Source organism: Chaetura pelagica, unplaced genomic scaffold (assembly GCF_000747805.2).
Source record: "Chaetura pelagica isolate M959 unplaced genomic scaffold, ChaPel_1.0 scaffold50, whole genome shotgun sequence".
NCBI classification, from domain to species: Eukaryota; Metazoa; Chordata; class Aves; order Apodiformes; family Apodidae; genus Chaetura; species Chaetura pelagica.
Window position 1 is genome coordinate 6445766 of NW_009952366.1, and position 19127 is coordinate 6464892.

Genomic DNA, 19127 nt, shown 5'->3' on the forward strand with positions numbered 1-19127 from the left:
TGAGCAGCTGCCACAGGGCGCCGCGGACGCCGCCGTGCCCGCCGAGGTGCTTGAGCGCGCGCCGCAGCACCGCCACGTACTCCGCCATCTTGGGGCGGGCCTGCCCGCCCCTCGCCCCGCCTCACAGGCACAGGCCTCTTGGAGACGTGTTTGAGCAAATGACTAAAACATATTCAGGAAACGCGTCAGTTCAGCCCGTATCAGCAGCCACGAAACCCTTAAGTGTCCAGATGTTGATACGTGAAGACAGCGAGACTCCGCCGGCCCAAATGCGTCGCTGTCGCCTCCAGCGCGGTGACTTCAGGGCACACCTGGTTCCTTCCATCAGGCCGAGATGCACAACCCTGGCGTGCGAGGGAGACTCATGTAGGAGAAAACTGTTCCCCATTCGCTGCCGCACACCGGAGCGAGGGCAGGAGGGCAAAGGAAGCCCAGGTGGGTCAGCAGGGCTGCTCACACAAGCCTGTGCTAACACAAGACCTGCTAGAAAAACAGAGGAGCTCTCATGAGACGTTTGTTGAGTAGAGGGAAAAAGAGATGCCATGGGGAAAAATAAAACCAGCCGTGGATAACTAATTTACTTCATGATTTAAAAAAAATCGGAGTTTAAACATGGAAAGAATAGCAGCTCGTTTCTCATTTAAGATGCTGTTCTGAGTTATCTGTGGCGTCTGCATGATGTACATTCATCTGTTAGAGACAACAAAGACTAAAAAAAAATGCACTTTTTCAATTATTGAGAAATCAATTCTGGAATAGAGCTAAACTTGTGATAATTTCACTATTTTAAACATTAATAAATTCATTATTTATCCAGTAATATTTAAAACTGAGATAATTAAACCTTAACATCTGAAGTCTATATTCCTTTCAAGAGGAAGAAAAAAAAAAGTTCAACTATACTCTTAACTTTCAACCTAAAACTCATCCATAATTAATCAATATTTTCCAAATATACATTATTGTATTATATGACATCAAGATCTATGATGAGGGTTCATTACAATACATATTTCTATATAGTGTTTTAAAAATAAAAACACTGGTAAATCAAATTTTACAATAAATTATTACAATTTCAAATTAATAGGCCAGAAAGTAGTGAGCATGGACACAAGGGGTTAATAACAACAAAGAGTAGCAAATAGCAAGATATTGCAGGTATCACACATCCAGAGACTGAATATAATCAACAGTACTACACTGTGTAATAAAAGTGTGGAAGATCCACACTCTTTTAGGTGTGTAAGTCAGTCCATCCAAAGCACTAGCAAAGTCATAGGTTATTGCAATTGTTTTCTATAATAGAAAGTTACCATTTATTTTTAAAAAATACAGCCAAAATAGAATCTATTATCTCAGCCAGGTTTGCAGACATTTACAGTGATTTATTTTTTTCACACAACAGCAAGACAACTGCACTGACATTGTAACGCTTACACTGAAACGGACGCACTAGCAAATCACAAAGGCTGAACAGAATGAACAGACTTTCACTGACATTGAAGATCACACAGAGAATAAATGTACAGACAGGTAATTCCGTAACCATGGAAAGTATTGCAAGGGATGTACTTTTGAAAAAAGCTGAAAATATAACAATTATTTGCACCAGAAGATTTACAAGTATGATGCAAGCAACCTCAACCCACATACATATGTACAAAATATATTAATGAAGAATGTTTGGACTAGTAAGATTATTATGTGTAACGTTGTTCCCATCTTTAAATGACAGAATTCTAAAGTGTATAAAACTTGTTTTCCTTTCATATGATTTATATTGAAATGATTTATTTAAATTTTTTTTGCTCAGAACACTGAATATTTTAAAGCTGTTGAAACTAAACTTGTAATTTCATTGGCAAAGAGACTTCTTACTTTTTGGCTAGTAAATGCCACAGCTTGATTAAATCCTGAGTGGGTATGAAATCGTCAAGACTGCTGAAGGTCAAAAAGTAGAAAAACAAATTAAAACTGAAAGGAAGAGGTAATGAAAACAATGTAGTATTTTAATATCCGCAGTAGAGTGAGCTTCAATATTCCTGTTTCTGTTAGCTGACCAAAAATGTTACTGAACAGCCTGAAATAAAGTAGTAATAGCAGCCAGCCTTTCATTCCGCAGCAAAGAACATTTATTTACGAGACTAAAAATGACAATAAATCACACAGGTGGTAACACGACATAATGTCCTCATAAAAAACAGCTGTTAGAAACACTAAGGGCCTGAGTTGAAGGTAACTTAATGTGCTCCATTTAACTGAGCAGCAAGTCCCTTAAAAAAACAAAACAACAAAACCAGAACTTCACAGTTTAGCCTTTCCATTACCTGTTGTATTATTCTCAGTAAACTGCAATGGTCAACATCCAGAAATCAGGAAAAAAGGATGTTAATCCCTGTATTAATTTACCAGTTTTAAAGTTCCCATTCCTGAGAAAACCCAGTTATGCCTCATTCTTTATCAAAGGCATGAATTTATAGTGTAAGAAGGATTAATGAAATTATTTTTAAATTATTAATGAAAAATCTTGATGAGCAAAGTGAATAACACTGAAGCAACAACCTATGGTATGTGATCCAGCTTTTAGATCATCATGAAGACATGAGAGATTATATGTCAGGCAGCATAGACCAGCTGCATCCTACTTTTAAATAAATACTAAGCTTATGAAAATTCATTATTATGAAAAAATGTGAGAACACTTCTGAGAAAAAAAAAAAAGTTTACTTACCAGTAGCCAGAGCTCTTTACAATGCATTGTGTGTATGCACATTTGCTCTACACATGTCCAAATGTCAGAGGTATCCAACATCATAAAAATACCATGTGTGTGTGTATTCATATCTCTCCCTTTTCCTTGGCTTGCAAGCATGGAGTTTCCTCTTGCAAGCATTTCCTTCCTCTTGTCAAGCACAGAGTTCTATAATTTGTTCAGCCACATAGCAAGGGAGAAGGGTATATGGTTATCACATGTATGGACAACACACAAGCAGGTAGAATCTCTTTGGGATAAGCAACTTTTCTTTATGTGCTTATCCATATAGATGGCCACACCACAGACAATTATTTGTGCCCATATTCTCAGAGAAAGGTGGCTGGAAGAGACCAGTTTTTTGGTTGAAGATTTCTTGAACTAGTTACCCAGTTTGCAAAGATATGAAACAGAAATGTTACTGAGCAAAGCCTCAAATGTAGTCTGAGAACTATTAGATTATATCCTGATTACCAGTGGTGACCCAACTGATACTGTTTTCAAGAGAGGTAATACAGCCCATTACCTAGTTTGGATATGGTTATCCTGTATGATTTCTCACCTGGCCAAGAGAACTAGATTTAAGATAGCCTGAAGGTCTCTGGCCCATGAAAATAAGACAATACTCTCCTGCCACCCAACATGTGAAGGACAATCTCAGACCTGAAAATCCAGGACTTAGTAAGAAAAACATGGACCAGTGAATTTCCTGATTCAGTGATCTGGCAGGAATTCCAGGTGAAGTCCAATGGATTTGCCCGTAAACAACAAGGGAACAGTAAGGTGTGAGAGGGGAAAAAGTCAGCCATCAAAATTTGGATCTGTAGCTGCCCAGCAGAGGTGATAGGCATGAAAAAGAACAGCAAGGACATGTTTCAGACAACTGAATTTAAAGAACCTGATGTGAAACATGATCAAGGTTCTTGTGCTTTTGAGTTGACACATCCTGAGAAAGTAGTCTTGACCCAGCAGCCAGTGGTAGTGGCAGTCCACATTACTCAAGTAGGATAGCTTGTATTCAGACTAGGGCACAACAAGGAAGCAAGAACAGAAATCCAGAGAAAACAAGGTTCTGAGGCTTCCTCATCCAAAACACTGCTCTGATTAAAAAAACACTCATATACACACACAAAAAGGCAAAAAAACCCAACCGATCCAAACATACGGGCTATGGAAAGGTGGTTAAAAACCCTTCAAGGGCTACAAGAACTTTGCTAGGGCATGCAGAGATGCCATCAGGAAGGTGAAGGCTCAGCTAGAACTGAAATTAACCAAGATGTCATGAACAAGAAAAAGGGATTTTTTAGCTATGTGAGCAGTAAGCACACATCCAGTGAAGTCATAAGCTCATTGCTGAGCATGGCAGGGAAACCACTCACTAATAATGCTGACAAGGCAGAGGTTCTCAGTTATCTTCTTTGCCCTGCCAAATAGCTATGACAACACATGTTGACCTCCCAGTAGTGGAGGAAGGACTGGTCAGTGGTCTGATGCAAGGGCTCAACCCACATAGATCCATGAGCCCAGAGGAAATCCACTGGAGGATATTAAGCGAAGCAGCTGATGTTGGCACAAGGCCAGCGTCTATAATTGAAAAGTCTTGGAGGTCTCAATATAAGAATATTTTTACATTGAGAATGAATCACTGCAACAATGTCCCCAGAGATATGGCAGAGTCTCCGTCACTGGAGTTTTCAAGACGTGATTGGACAGGGTGATAGATCATCTCACCTAGGCTCCCTTTCCCATGAAAGGTTGGTCTGGATGATCTTTCAAGGTTCCTTGGAACTTGGGCTGTTCTGTAATAAAGATGTATGAGCTGAAGGATTCAATTGCTAAAGATTTATGTCTGTGGAAACACTGGGATTTTCTCAGCTGATTCTGAAGCTGGACAATATACCATGTGAGAAGCTGAATCAGATGAATCTTAGGGCCAGCTGCAAAGAAAGAACTGCATTTCACACCTGAGGCTCAAGCTATGGAGTAAAAGATTTCTGCAAGGATATGAAAGATTAACACAACGTACTGCATTTCAGACAACCTGTTTTTATTGCCATCTTATTATCTAGGTTACAAGAATCTGGAGAATATGGGGGTAAAACTCTTCCAAGAGTATTGGAATACCTGGGAAACCACCTTCAAAACATTCTGGAGTAACATGCTGTCAGCTTCCTTAAAAGGTTTAACACAGAGAAATGTAAATCTCCCATGCCTGTTATGGCCAGAAGTGGGTTAGGAATAGCACAAGGCTAGGAAACAGGCTTGGAATTTCTAAGGATAGCTGAAGAGTTATGTACCTCCCATCTACAACTTGGTCCTACAAATGACAAGATGGGCCTCTAAACCCTGGAGAAAGAACAAGCACAGCATATTGGCAGCAACTCTTCGAGATTTCCATAAACCCTGCAGATGAGATGCATACCTCCTGAGATGCAGAGTAGTCTTCATCCTGCTCTTCAAGGAACATGGATGAAGTGCTCAAATCCTGTGCCCTTCAAAAGGTGGAACGTGGAAAGAGCTCAGCTGCCATGGCCAGCTCCAACATTCAAGATTCCTCTCCAGCAAGTCAGTAAGTGCCTCAGTAGAGCAGGACTGATAGTTCCACCCCATTATGGTCCTCAGCACTGAGTACTCTGGTCTATGGTATTGGATATGACCAATCCTGTAGTACAGCCTCAGATTATGGAGCTTGGGTTGAGGAAGATCCAAGCAGCTTGGTCAGTGGAATTGAAAAGAATACAGAAATTCAGTGTCAGAGGCATTTACCTGATTATTTTTGGCTGGTTGAGATCCTCAAGTGCTGAGATAAACTACAGAAGTCAGAAGTTAGAGGTGGCCTTAGAGCTGCTAGTGCAAAGTGGGCAACGGTCCCCATTTAGGCTGATCTTTTGGCTAAGCACTTTCTGGTGCTACCATGTATTTCTTGTTTGGGTGAGGCTCTTCCTCACCCAGTGTTGCCAGAGAAAAGTTCATGATAAACAGAACTTGATCCAAAACTTCAATAACCGTAAAGGCTACTGCCAGAGGTAGATCACTTTTACTAGGATACTTCTGTTATTTTAAGCAAGGGGTATTAAACGTGCTACAGATGTGCAATTTTCTGTTGCAAAAGGCAGCAAGAAGCAACTGTGTGTCGTTACTTGTCAGTGAAGCACACACCTCAAAACCCAACCTTAAATGCAAACCCAACCTTAAATGCAAACCCAACCTTAAATGCAAACCCTACCTTAAATGCAGTATGACTCAGGCAACACAGATGAAGTATCTGGACCTGTTTCTAGTCCGGAAAGCAAAAGCAACAGTGACCGTGATCCCACAGGGAGGGGCACTGGATTCAACAAACTCAAATTTAGAAAATAATCATGAGACTGGTTGAAAAATACATAGCCAAAGGCTAACAACAATTAAAAAAGACATCAAATTAAGAGACATCTATAATGCCTTCACAGTTGTGCACTGAGTATGAAAGAGAGAGGTGCAGTGTGAAAAAGCTTTGGCTTCCAACACCAGAAGACACAGGAGGATGCTGTCTTTGAATACCTGCAGCATACACTTCTGTTAGCTTTTCATAGTATGAAACAGCTGATGTCTACCAAGATGCAATACTACAGCACAGTATTCCTTTGAATCCACAAAACAGTCAGTACTGACCCTTTGCTGCTTCACTTTTTAAATAGCTGCATCAACATATCATCAGAATATTTTAAAATGTGAAGTTCCTCTATTTTCCCTGCACTTGTAATGGTGTCCAAGGTTTCATTCAACAAGAAACAAATTTCTCTTCAAAACCAGAAAAAAATAAGTTTGGTTATAAAGGTCTTGTTTCCAAGGAAATGCTGGCCTTTTCAGGATATTTGATAATGTATTTTCTATTTGATCAGTGAGAAAGAACTAGCAGCAAAACACTGAAAACACAACACAGAGAGGAAAGTTAATTTATTTGTCTAAAACATCAAACTAAGCTGAGATACCTTAGTTCAAAGCTTCTTCAGTTTCTTCACAAGCCTGGACTTCATAAACAAATATTCCAAGTTCATCTATCTACAAAAATAGGATGGACAATTCTTGACTTTCTTCAGATATCAAGTTAATTTACAAGTCCTTGAAGATCAGAAGAAAAATAGGAAGCGATCCTATATTCCTTAATACACTCCACCACATTTCCCAAGTGTACTGGAAAGGAGGAATACTACCCTTCTTTGGAAAGGTGCACGGAAGGCTTATTGCCATCTCTTTGAGACAGGGTAGGCATTTACATCACCATGACTGCCATGGTACAGAATCTTTGGCTGCTACTTTTATAAGGCATGGCCAATTATCTGAGAGTTGTAGTCCGCTGTCTCCATTCGCAGAATGTATGGGATGATGCTGTCAATCTGAACATTTCCAATCAGTCCTGCAAAGAACAGCTCTTCAGTGATGGCAGCACTCATCAGCCGAAGAGCAGGCAACCGGAGAAGCAGTCTAGACAGTCTGGAAAGTAAGTTTGGGAAAGAATGTTACTCATGGTCAGATTTTGGTGTTGTTCACAATCACGGTATCACCAAGAGAAGAGGAAAAATTACCATGGGACAATACTGGTCAAAATATATCTAGTTCATTAAAGACTTAAAATACTTCTATTAGTGGAGTATTACATTTATTTATGTTCTTTCACATCTTCAACAGTAAAAAAAGTGTGAATATGCCAATCACATGTTTGTACTTGGACTAAATGAGGAAATATTCTAAGTAGATGCAATTCAAAATGAAGACACAAAAAATACTTATTTTATTTCCAATATTTCACTGTGGAAACTAATGAATAGATACATTACTAACAATACGTATGAGTACGTATGTAGTATCTGAAGTGCCCTAGAGGTAATTTCTTACCGTTAAGGAGGTAAGAAGAAAATATACATATTTGTTACAAGAAATACTGTACAAATCAATATCACCAACACTCTGAAAAGAGAAGCAATCAAGTAAACATGTAAGTTTTACAGACCTGTAAGTATCATCCGGATACGCTTTTGTTACATAGTCTTGGAACTCCATGTAAGCCTTTTCTTGAAATTTCTCAATCTGTACCACATTTTCTAGACCTGGATGATCTGAAAAAACCCCACTCTACATTGTTATACTTGTTCTATGCAAGACGCACTAAAAATCCATACAAATTATCTAAAGGCAAACTGAAGTCATTATTTGGTAGCTGTGGCAACTTCACAGGTTTAGTGAAGGGCACTGCTGTACCTCCTTTTCTTTCTTTTCCTCTGTTTATGTTTTACTTAGGCTTTTTTAATAAATACAATAAGACATTTCAAAGAGTTCAAATAAATGCAATGTTAGCAATGCTGACATCAATCTTGATGATGCAGATCCATTTCTGTATAGTAGTAGAACAGCAATGTTTCAACACACTGACATTTATTGGAATATTGTCTGTGCAAACAGCATTTGGGTGGGAAATTAAGGATAAAATGAAAATCAGTCAAAAAAGCAGAATAAAAGGCTATGAACCATTTGTTTTCTAAAAACAGCATATCATACTTTTTCAACCATTTGATGCAGAATTTTCAAACATCTCAGCTGGATGTGCAATAGCAACACTTCTGAAAATTAGCCTGCAGGTCCTCAGAAAATACACCCCAGAAAGGAGGCACAGGCATTTGGAAGTAATTATCTGGCAATTCTGAACACTTCACACGGTCTGTAATTTTTATTATTCCTCTGTCTTCATGTAGTTATCTTCCTCCAAAAAGGAGGCACAGAATTAAAAGCTATAAAACAAAAAGTAAAAAAAATAAAAAATCCATGGCAGACAAGAATGAAACTTAAGTCTCCAAAGCAGCATTCAACTATTTACATTGAAATATTAACTTTCCTCTTCCTACAGTCCTCATTACACACCTTCCCAGATTGCTCAACAATACAGAAAGTAATTCTACAGGTGACAGGAAGTGCATATAATGAAACAGGCAGAAGGACATAGAAAACCAGCACAGACTGACTTTTACATTTGCAGTATTTACATACCAGGACTGAAGAGGACGATCGCTTTCAAATATGCATATTCATATCCATCTAGGCAAAGCTTAACCATGCTGTTACAGAACTCTTGCAATTTGAAGATATGTTCCATTACTAATTTTCCTCTGTCTGTTGGCAGCTTATCTAAGTCAACACACAAAACCAGAAAATATAAGGCCCCCCAGTCAACACAGAAAAGATGCAGTCACACTGGATTTTTTAAACAGTGATTTGTATTAGACTCAAACAGTGGGAAATTTCTGCCATGTGTAAACTCATATAACAGGTCTGAATAATCTTGAGACAAACAATTATAGGCTATAACAGTATTTTTTTTCCCCTTACATTGTACAAGTAGGTACAACAACTCCCTGCCACTAAAACTTCTAATAACTAGAGGCAGCCAAAAGCTTGAGAAGGAAGGGAAGAAGGAAGGGAAAGACTACTTATGAGTAAAGAATACACTGCTACAGCCTATCTAGGCTCTACATCTAAGAGTCAGGTGCCATGATGTAGGTTAGTATACAGGTTCATGGGTTATTTTAGTCAAAGACCATGCCACTGCTGAAGAAGGTGCACTAATCACCTTTCCTGATTTGCATCTAGGGGAATGCAGTTGAGTCAGCAATAGCCAAGCAGCCCAAAAATCCTGTTCCCTCTACAGTCCATCAAACTAGTGTCCCGGGGCCCCACAAAGTTGTCATCTCTTGGAAATGCTGCAGCATGCATACTATACAACCATAAGACACGGGATATAAATTTCTTATTTGTGCATTCAAACCAAATTCCCAAATTCAGTGGCAGAAATATACATTTTTAGTAAAGATAAAAGAATGGATTATTACTACAGTACCCTTTTTGGTGAGCATGCTTAAAAATTGTATAGAGCAAAGTGAGTTCCCAAATTCCATTTGTATTCCTCCTAAAGACATTAACAGTTTCATTTGTCAGTATCTTTAGCTAATCCAATCTCAGAATCACAGAATCTTAGGGGTTGGAAGGGACCTTGAAAGATCATCCAGTCCAACTGCCCTGCCAGAGCAGGGTCACCCAGAGCACATCACACAGGAACTTGTCCAGGTGGGTTTTGAATGTCTCCAGCGAAGGAGACTCCACAGCCTCTCTGGGCAGCCTGTTCCAGTGCTCTGTCATCCCCACAGTAAAGAAGGTTTTTCTGATGTTTACATGGAATACAAACTACTGTTATTTATAGGAGGATCTTGTAGATATTTTTTAAACTTAAAATAATTATTTCTGAGAAGGTTTCAATTCTTCCTTCATCAGGAAAGGAGAGGAAAAATCTATAGCATTGAGGGCTGTTTGATTTCAGCTTATCAATCTGCTTTTGCATAGCATTACCAACAGTGGATTTTCATCTGCAGAACAGCAAATAACCCTAAATCTAGTTAAAGCTGAAAATGCTCAAATTTTTCAATATGTATCGACCTTATTAAAAGTGTATTAAGAACTATGGACTGATAAAGACAACTGTTTTTGATGGGTTAGCCTTTAGTGCTGACAACCTTGTCAGCGTTCACAAGCACACAAAGAAGATTAGTTAAAAGACTCCCCCTACCACTCAGGATATTTCCTTCAGTGCAGAGTAAATGAAAGAGGAGCCAACTGACACCTCTTTCATTTAACAAGAAATATGCAAAAGATGCTGGACATAGGATTAGTAAGAAACAAAGTCTACTTCAGTGAAGATCTGTTGAAGACTTGCACGAATTCTAAAACTAGTCCACAGAAGTCAAACAAGCCAAGTTATGCAAATGAAGTCTATCATCACCAAGTTGGCATTTGGCTGCTTTGTTTCACAGCTATGAACAGCAAGGACAGGTGGGTCATTCATGATTTTATACCCTTTAGACAGAGAAATTACATTCACAGTACACTACTTGTGCTCTTAACACTGATGCTGCCTGAAATATTCCTCATTTGCGCTGACATATTAACAGATCAGCAGAACACCATTAGACATTACACAGATACACAATTAAAAAAGTAGATGCTAACCTATATTAGAAAGATGGGTAATTTTACTTTTTGATTTTCATTTTGGGGGAAGAAAGTACTAGCTTTTGCAAAATTGCTAAAAAAAAATCCATCATGTGAACTGTGTTTTCTGATATGTTTCGTTTTCATACTAACCACTAAAGCCTAAAACCAGTAAATTTTCATAAGCAATGAATGATAATTTTAAAACTTTTGCACAGCTCAAAACTTAAAAAACATGAAGTAATTCCCCCAGTCTGGGAATGCACACAGTATGCACCTTACCTTGCTGTAAACTGCCATGAAGGTGATTAACAAACGCAGTTAATATAGTTGCCACATTCATAACTTGTGAACATTGTGCAAGACCGAGCGTAAAAAGTTCATTCCAGCAGGCTTTTACTAAAGATATGCTGTTATCCTGTCTATTAAAAAACACAACAGTTTCACTTAATAAAACCAGTCATTTGCATTCATTTTTTTTTAATTTGAAAAATGCTTCATAGAACATTCCACCATTGCAACCACTACCAAAATGAAGCCCTGCATCAAAAGTATTTTTATTTACATGCTGGGATTAAAATACCTGTTTGTTTGCTGCAAGAATTAGTCCCTAAATCAGGTTTCATGTGCAGTCAATGTTTTTTTTCAAATGCTGAAGCTTAAAATTATAGGTATCAATCCATATTCAGGTACTTCCATATTAGCAACCTAACTTTCAATATTGCCAAGCATTTCTAACTCATAGAGCTTAACAAGAGCTCAGTACCCTAAAATGGAATCCTACCAGTGAGGAGCCAAATTCAGGTACCATGTTTTGCAGTTTTAGCCAGTACACATAAATGATGGAAAGTTAAAAGCAGCACAAGACCTATCAAAGAAGAAAAGCATATTAAAGCTAGGATTTTGACTACAAAAATACATGGGAATGGATTTTTCCAAGAGTATTGGTGGAAGTTTCAAGAGCATTTCTTATGCTTTACTGTAATACTAATATGCCAAATGACAGATTAATGTAGACTTGTCCTGTACTGGATTATAGAGTGCTAGGGTAGTAATTTTTAATATGATCCAGTTCTTGTTACAGTAGACATGATACTGCACATGCAGCTTCTACACATATTTGTCACATCCCCATTCATCTCCTGTTAAAGGGACTATACCAAGAACAGTGAAAACAGGAGGTACTAGCTACTCAGCTGGTATGTGTGTGGAGAAACCTATCACCTAGAGCAATTTTATGATTGATCCAACTTAAGCAGCCTCAAAAAACTAAGAGGCTCTAACCAGCTTGGTGATTGTTTCAGTAGGAATCTCTCTTGCCTACAAAGATCCTCCTACAGGAAGGAGAACTAAGCAATTACTTGATATCATTGACTAAATCAGTATGCCAAAGCCAAGTAACTTGCTGAGACTAAGGAAAATATTGCCTGAAGAGGCAACCACCTGGATACAATTATCTGTCTTCCTTACAAAACCATTACTATGGGTTTGTTTTGGCTTGTTAACACCTCTCCATTACTAGTACCAGGAATTTATCTTCATTTTAAAAAGTGAAATGAGTCACTCTTCTAACTAAGGCTAACACTTAAGACAGCCTACTCCTCCAGTTTTTTATTCAAACAGAAAAATATATTGGGAAGTTACACAGTCAAAAAATATGCAGATTTTCTATAGGCATTTCTTGTTACATCTTGGAGAGACAGGTCTTCTGCACAACATTTTATTTTTCAAAAGCAATTCCCATGTGTTTTTGTACCACTAATTTGCAGTGCACCTTTGTTGCGAAAACCTTTAAAAACTGTATAATGATATAATGTATACTATGCAAATTTTCTATGTATTTTGAAATTCTGCAGGGCAGCAACTTCTACTAAATTAAAACATCATATTTACCTGTTTTTTTTTAACCTTTCTATTGCTTAACTTTCGAGAATTTTACTTTCTCCTCCAAAACACAGGTTTCAATTACAGACAATATAGTATTTTTCCTTAAACAATATAGAATCATTTGGCTTAATTAAACATGTGAGTCAACACAAATTATAACTGCAGATCATCCTGCTTTTGATCTCTTTGCTGTCACAATCATATACTATTTTGATACTGAATTAAAGAAAAACACTGTAGATGAGGGCAAACATGATTTATACTCCATTTGTGTCAGAGCTGATCCACTATCTTTGTTTGATGTGTCTTCATAAAATTACTTCTGAAAATAACAGAAATCACATTTCCCAATGCTGTTTTCAGATCTTTTCTCATGATTGGCAATGCTCTACTTTTAGCTTAAGCAAAAGTGAGACACTGAATTCTGCTGGAAAAGCAGGATTTTATACAAAGTGTAAAAAGAATAATAAGCATTACATTCTATTTTTTGAAAATCCCCTGAAATTAAACTACTTCATCCTGAATGCTTGCTGAATCTAGTGAACCATTATCTTCCTATGGGTTATTAAAGGCAAAACTATTACTACTGATTCACCTACAAAGATAACAATAGTTGCGGATCCAGGGAGGACTTTCTTTTTTGTGTTTGCCTGATAAGCACTTTAGGTTCAGGATGGAGCTATTAAAAAATGATAGGAAGTCCCATTTACTAACAACGTATTAAAGAAGTAGCAGTGTGCAGGCATTTGGTCATTATAAATCTACTCCCTTCTCCTTCAAAACCCAACTGAAGTACCTGAATTGGACTGAACTTTGGAGTAGTTTTAATTCAGAAAATTCACCTTCCTGATGAAGAACTATAAAACAGTTTTAAGAAGTAGATTTATATGGTAACATGTCCATGAGGACACTGAAAATAAACAATTTTAAAACATGAGTAAAGAGAGTAACTGAACACTTACCCTAAAGCTTGGAAAGATGGAATGGAACGTGCCCAGTGCATGGACAAGAAAAGCAACCTGGAGGCAGACTCGCAGATATAGTGAACATTGAGGTATTCAGGCATAGGAGAAGGCATGGTGAGCTAGCAACAACAACAAAAAAGTAAGCTATTTTACTTCTTTAATTACAAAACATAGTAAAAAAAAAACCACCAGTCTTAGAGTTTAAGTGAAAAAGTAAAACTTTTTAAAATAAACACAAGATATTTTTACATATCTGAAGTTGAATTACTGCCTTTTTCATTATTAGCCACACTGTTGTACCTTCTAATAACCACAAAGCAACAAAAAAGGCAAAAAGTTTGAATTTTTATCTTAGATAAATATTCATATGGAACACCTGCCTGAAGACTGAAAATCTCAAATAAAACTCAGTTTTTGATACACTCTCAAAGAATCAAAGTTTTAAAAGAATCACTGTAATTAGACTAAAGTAGCTTACATTTATATATAGATAAATCCATAAAAAATACAAAATTAGAGGTATTACTTTCTAAAGCTTCCCCCAGAGGAGTGGAGTAAGTGGCTTGAAAAATTAGAAGATTTACCATAATCCCTGGGGAGGGTGTGAATGTGTAAATTCTATTTCACAAAACATTTTTTTGTACTTTTAATTAACATTTTACAATAAAATACATAAAAAAATATGTTGATGGGCGAGTAAAATACCTAGTATGCAGCTGCTCCCAAGTCCTATAAATATAAACAATACACACCAGAAAGGACCAGCTGTACCTTTCTCTAAGTACCTGAGTAACATCAGTGGCATTACCTGCACATATGAAGAAAGTGGGATTTGACTTAAAACTGCTGAATACACTGTCATAGTTTTATCTTCAGAAATTAATACATCTTAATATATTGCTTTGGCTAACACAAATAATAACAAACAAACCCTGACATTGGCATCAGAGAGCTGTTCATTTCAGTGATCAAAACAGGTGCTGATGAGAGGGTGTAGTGGTTTAACCCCAGCTGGCAACCAAGCCCCACAGAGCTGCGCACTCACTGCTCTCCCAGAGGGATAGGGGAGAGGACTGGCAGGGTGAAAGTGAGAAAACTCATGCATAGCTTACTAACTGAATAATAACAATCATAATCATCATAATAATCGTTATCAATATTATTAAAAGGAATATAATTAAAACAATTTAAAAAGTAACAAAGAGGGAAGAAAGAAAACCCAGGAAAGACAAGTGATACCAATGAAAACAACTGGTCACTACAAACCGACCGATGAGCAGCCAGTCCTGAGCACCAGCCCCCCTGCCAACCTCCTCTCTAGTGTTGTTGCTGAGCAAGATATCACATGCTATGGAATACCCTTTGGTCAGCTGGGGTCAGCTCTCCCAGCTGTGTCCCCTCCCAGCTTCTTGTGCACTCCCAGCCTACTCACTAGAAGGGTGGTGGGAGGAGCAGAAAAAGGCCTTAACTCTGCTCAGCAGTAACTAAAACATCTCCGTTTTAACACTGTTTACAGCACAAATCCAAAACATAGTCCCATACCAGCTACTATGAAATAAATTAACTCCACCCCAGCTACAATCAGCACAGAAGGGCAAAGTTTAACAAAAGGCCTGGTATTGAAGAAGTTTTCAGATGAGCAAACTTTTTGATTTGTCCCTGAATAAAAAGATGAAAAAAGTTGATTCAAGACTTTTTACAGGCTTCTAAAATGAGAAATAAAGCCAGCAAATAGATGGTTCACTACAAAAGAAATAGTATTTCTCCATAATGATTAAAGTCAATTAATACCATTCTAAAATAGGGTATAAACACAAAGGAGAAACTAACAAATACACTTAAGAGTCTAAAAACCCAGCTGCAGACTGCATTAGATCCACCTGTTGACAAGTGTCACTGTGGATGTTCACTCTGCTTTGTGTGTCTCTTGTCTTTTAAACCCTTTTGCATGGACTACCTAGTGTTTTTAAGGTAAGAAGCTATAAACCATGCAGCTAAACCACTGAAGACAGCTGTACATTTTCCCAAACAAGTGGTTAACCTGTGAGCAAAAGTAGTGCAGTCATCAGAAACAAATGCCAATACCTGAACAAATAGTTCCTCTTCTAAGAAGTTCAAAAGAAGATTTAATCAGATCATTATTTGATTTTAAAATGGTTATAAACAGTCAACAGTAAAGAAAGTATGAAGTACCCTGAATGCTACATGTGCATCACTGAGCAGTGGCCCCTCTATTTCAACGATATTCATGCTGGTCTCTCCACCAATGAGCTGTACACTGGCTTCCATACTGTCAGAGTCCTGGCACGCTGCACTCTCTCCTGGATTTAATGCTTTTGCAAGAGTATCAAAGGCCCTGGAAGATCACAACAAACAAACAAAATAAAATTTTAGAGACAGTTTCAATTTAGGAGGAACCTGCACATGTCTGAAACCCATATCCAGATGTCTGTTGCAAAGAATCAGAAAACAGAAAGTCAGCAGCATGCTTTTGCTGCCATTCCACCAGGCAAAATCCCTGAAAACTCCAACTTACAGTGACTCTGAAACAAAAACTAGCAGCAGATTCTGTTCACACTAGTCGCCAACAAATTCACAGTTTTGACATACTGATTGTGCTGCTGAATCACAGTTTGCCTTTCAAGTTCTCTTTAGTGATGTTTACTGAGAGTGCTGGCATGAGCATTTTGAGCACATGATCACCAAACTGCTGTTAAAGCAATTGAATGCATGTGTACATTTTTCAGACTTTTGCTGCTATGAAGCACAAATGGAACAAGCTTTCTTTTTTTTATGTAATAAGTTGTGGTTAGATTTTTCAACTTGATTAGAAATTACTGTTTCAAAATATGTAAGAGAAAGCACTCTCATCCTTTCAATGCCATCCTTAGTATCCTCTGATGTGGGGCAGTGATTGCTGTGAAGACCAAGTCACCTGCAGAAATATTATGGGTGAGATACCAGGAAGAACACAGATGTATTATTCAGTATTTTGCTGCTTGATAACAGATCCATTGTTTTTCTGGGCATGAATACACCTGAGAACAAAACTGACACACCTTCAATCAAAAATACACAGATTTGATCACTGTCTACAGACATGACATATTCTGAGAGCACTATCATTTGTGTACAAAATTGCATGAACACATAGAGTTCTGAAAAATTTACAAAAGCTGATTAACAGCTTGTACATAGAACTGATTCTCAATTTATAGACATGTTTATTACTATAGAATCTAAAATAATTGAATTAATGGCAAAGTCTGGAGTAGATTTCTGCCACCTTGTCTTCTCCCACACTCTCTAGCTATCTAAATTCATTAACATACAATGTTTACTACATTTGACATAACCATTTACAACCAAACAGGTTGTAAACTGACACTGCCTCAGGCTTGAGATGGTAAATAACCTGGGTTTTGGTCCTATATTGGCCTGCACACCTTGATGTGTACACATGAGGGTGACTGGGGCATGCACAACTGGACTCAACAGATGTGAGTGGACTACACAGATACACCTGGGATGTTTCCCGTCTCAGGTATATGGGAAGTAGGTATAAAGGGAACACACGGGTAAGTTCTAGAAGTTACATTATTTGACTCCTGCTAGGAGATCTGAATTTAAGATGTCTCACTCTTGGCAGTCTTGGGTAGAACAGGCAAAGCCAGCAGCTCAGTGGCAGCTGCTTCGTAAGGAAAAAAAGGCAAGGCTCTTCATGTAATAGGGACAGAAATCTATCCCCAAAAGGTTAATGTCATAGGCATTTGCCACATTCCTTACTTATTCTAGTATAGGCTGAAGAGCCCTGCTTAATTAGGATTGGCAGGTACACTTGCTAAGCATGTCTGCTCGTGATCCTTTGTTTCCAAATTATTCTTGAATGTTTGTTTCCAAAAAAATCTTCTCCCTCTTATCTTATAAACTGGCAGCAGCAAACCAGCAGAAGTCACTGTGGGTCCTTTTCATACATGAAGTGCCAGCATCAGCAATGACTGCAAGGCAAAACAAGGAAAAAAAGGATCTAGAACAAAGCTGGCCTGGAAGCTATGAAAACATAGCCTAAAAAGTGAGGGAAAAAGGTATAATCAATACTAAAATACATGGTATCGATATCCTTTGCTAGAAACAACTCTGGCTCTCTTTTTGTTGGGCCCAGTCTCTAACAGATACTTAGGACTGCTGGCAAACTGTAAAAAATTAACACAGATAACAAAGTCATTAGAGGACAAGGCACATAACATTACAATATAAAAGCAGAGGAATGCTAGCAGCAAAAGGTGTGCAGTACAATTTTTAAGCAAAAGTGAAAATTTAAGTACTGCAGCTGCAAGCATTGCAATATAATAGAATACATGAAAAAGACGGATGTATTAAACTGACTTCTTGAAACCCTTTAAATTAATCTTCTTCAGTAAATATCTGCATCTGTTAGATCAAGCCAGCGTTAAGGCCTGGCAAGGAAATTAAACTTTCCTTTCACAGGAATATTTAATTTGAACCTCCGCACTGGAAATTTATCAAGTATCCTAATACATTACACTGAGTCAGAGATCCACTGAGCTCTCTGGCTGGAGTAACTTGGTGCCTTGTCATAGTCAGATTTTAAAAACTGAACAGAAACACTGGAGCTGGGAAAAGCAAGCATCTGTGCCAGAAGCACTAGGAAATAAAGAAATGAAAGATCATCAGGAAACCTCATTACCAAATCTTTTTGAACAGCAAGTACTGAATAAAGATTACCTGCATGTACAACAACACTGTTTATGTAGCATATTCTTATATACTTTACTTAGGACACAGCAAATGCCCAAACCAGCACTTGGAATCACACTGACTTCCTAAACAGCATATGAAGGAAGGAACAGAGCAAAGGCAGCCTGCTTGTAATTCTACAAAGCAGTACAGCCTATAGAAATAATGCATTTCACTCAGTACAAACTACTTCACTATACACCAGTCTTTGTCTCCTTGGTGGATTTACTCCATATACACATTTACAAAACAGCACGTACAATGTAGATGGTGTGTAAATGAAGATTGCTGTGACAACTGTCAGAAGCTTGCATGAGATGACAACCAAGGAAGAGCATTATTGTGACTGAGGGAATAACTGAGTACATAGTATATGGAGTATCCTACAAACATGCTTGCCAAAATAGCTCAGTTAAAATCAGTGCAAGAAACAAGTTTGCAGGATATTCAGTGAATATGTCTATAATGACAGTGAAAATTCTGTGAGTCCTGTGTAGAAACATGTCCTGGTTCCAATTCTTCCTCCTCAGATGATTCTGACTGAGAAGGACCTGCTCCCCGATCTGCTTCAGAAGGACTCATTTCATTATCTACTTGAAAAGGACTCTGTACATTATCTCCTCAAGAAGGACCATGTTTCTCACCCTTGCCAGTAGGATTTGATCTCTGACTTTGATCCTCCTTGAATAAATCTCTTGGATATTTTATGCAGGGATAAGGACTGGGAATTGACTTCTTTTCTTCATTTG

At 38.0% G+C, this 19127-nt stretch overlaps 2 protein-coding genes across 4 annotated transcripts in view; both read right to left on the reverse strand.

Annotated features, from left to right (window-relative positions):
• Positions 1 to 88, reverse strand: part of NDUFA12 (NADH dehydrogenase (ubiquinone) 1 alpha subcomplex, 12) — a 15666-nt gene extending 15578 nt beyond the window's left edge. Inside the window, exon 1 of the mRNA XM_010008023.1 lies at positions 3 to 88. Within this exon, the coding sequence (XP_010006325.1) occupies positions 3 to 88 (86 nt within the window). The remainder of the gene's footprint in view (positions 1 to 2) is intronic.
• Positions 89 to 6674: 6586 nt separating this feature from the next.
• NR2C1 (nuclear receptor subfamily 2, group C, member 1) overlaps positions 6675 to 19127 on the reverse strand; it is a 31785-nt gene continuing 19332 nt past the window's right edge. For 2 of the 3 annotated variants that reach the window (XM_010008025.1, XM_010008024.1), the window contains 6 exons: positions 15814 to 15976; positions 13618 to 13739; positions 11051 to 11190; positions 8777 to 8914; positions 7746 to 7851; positions 6677 to 7228 (listed from right to left, as the gene is read on the reverse strand). In XM_010008025.1, coding sequence (XP_010006327.1) covers positions 7054 to 7228; positions 7746 to 7851; positions 8777 to 8914; positions 11051 to 11190; positions 13618 to 13739; positions 15814 to 15976 — 844 coding nt within the window. In that variant the 3' untranslated portion in view covers positions 6677 to 7053. Of the gene's footprint in view, positions 7229 to 7745; positions 7852 to 8776; positions 8915 to 11050; positions 11191 to 13617; positions 13740 to 15813; positions 15977 to 19127 lie in introns of all 3 variants that reach the window. The other variant, XM_010008026.1, reaches the window with a different exon arrangement.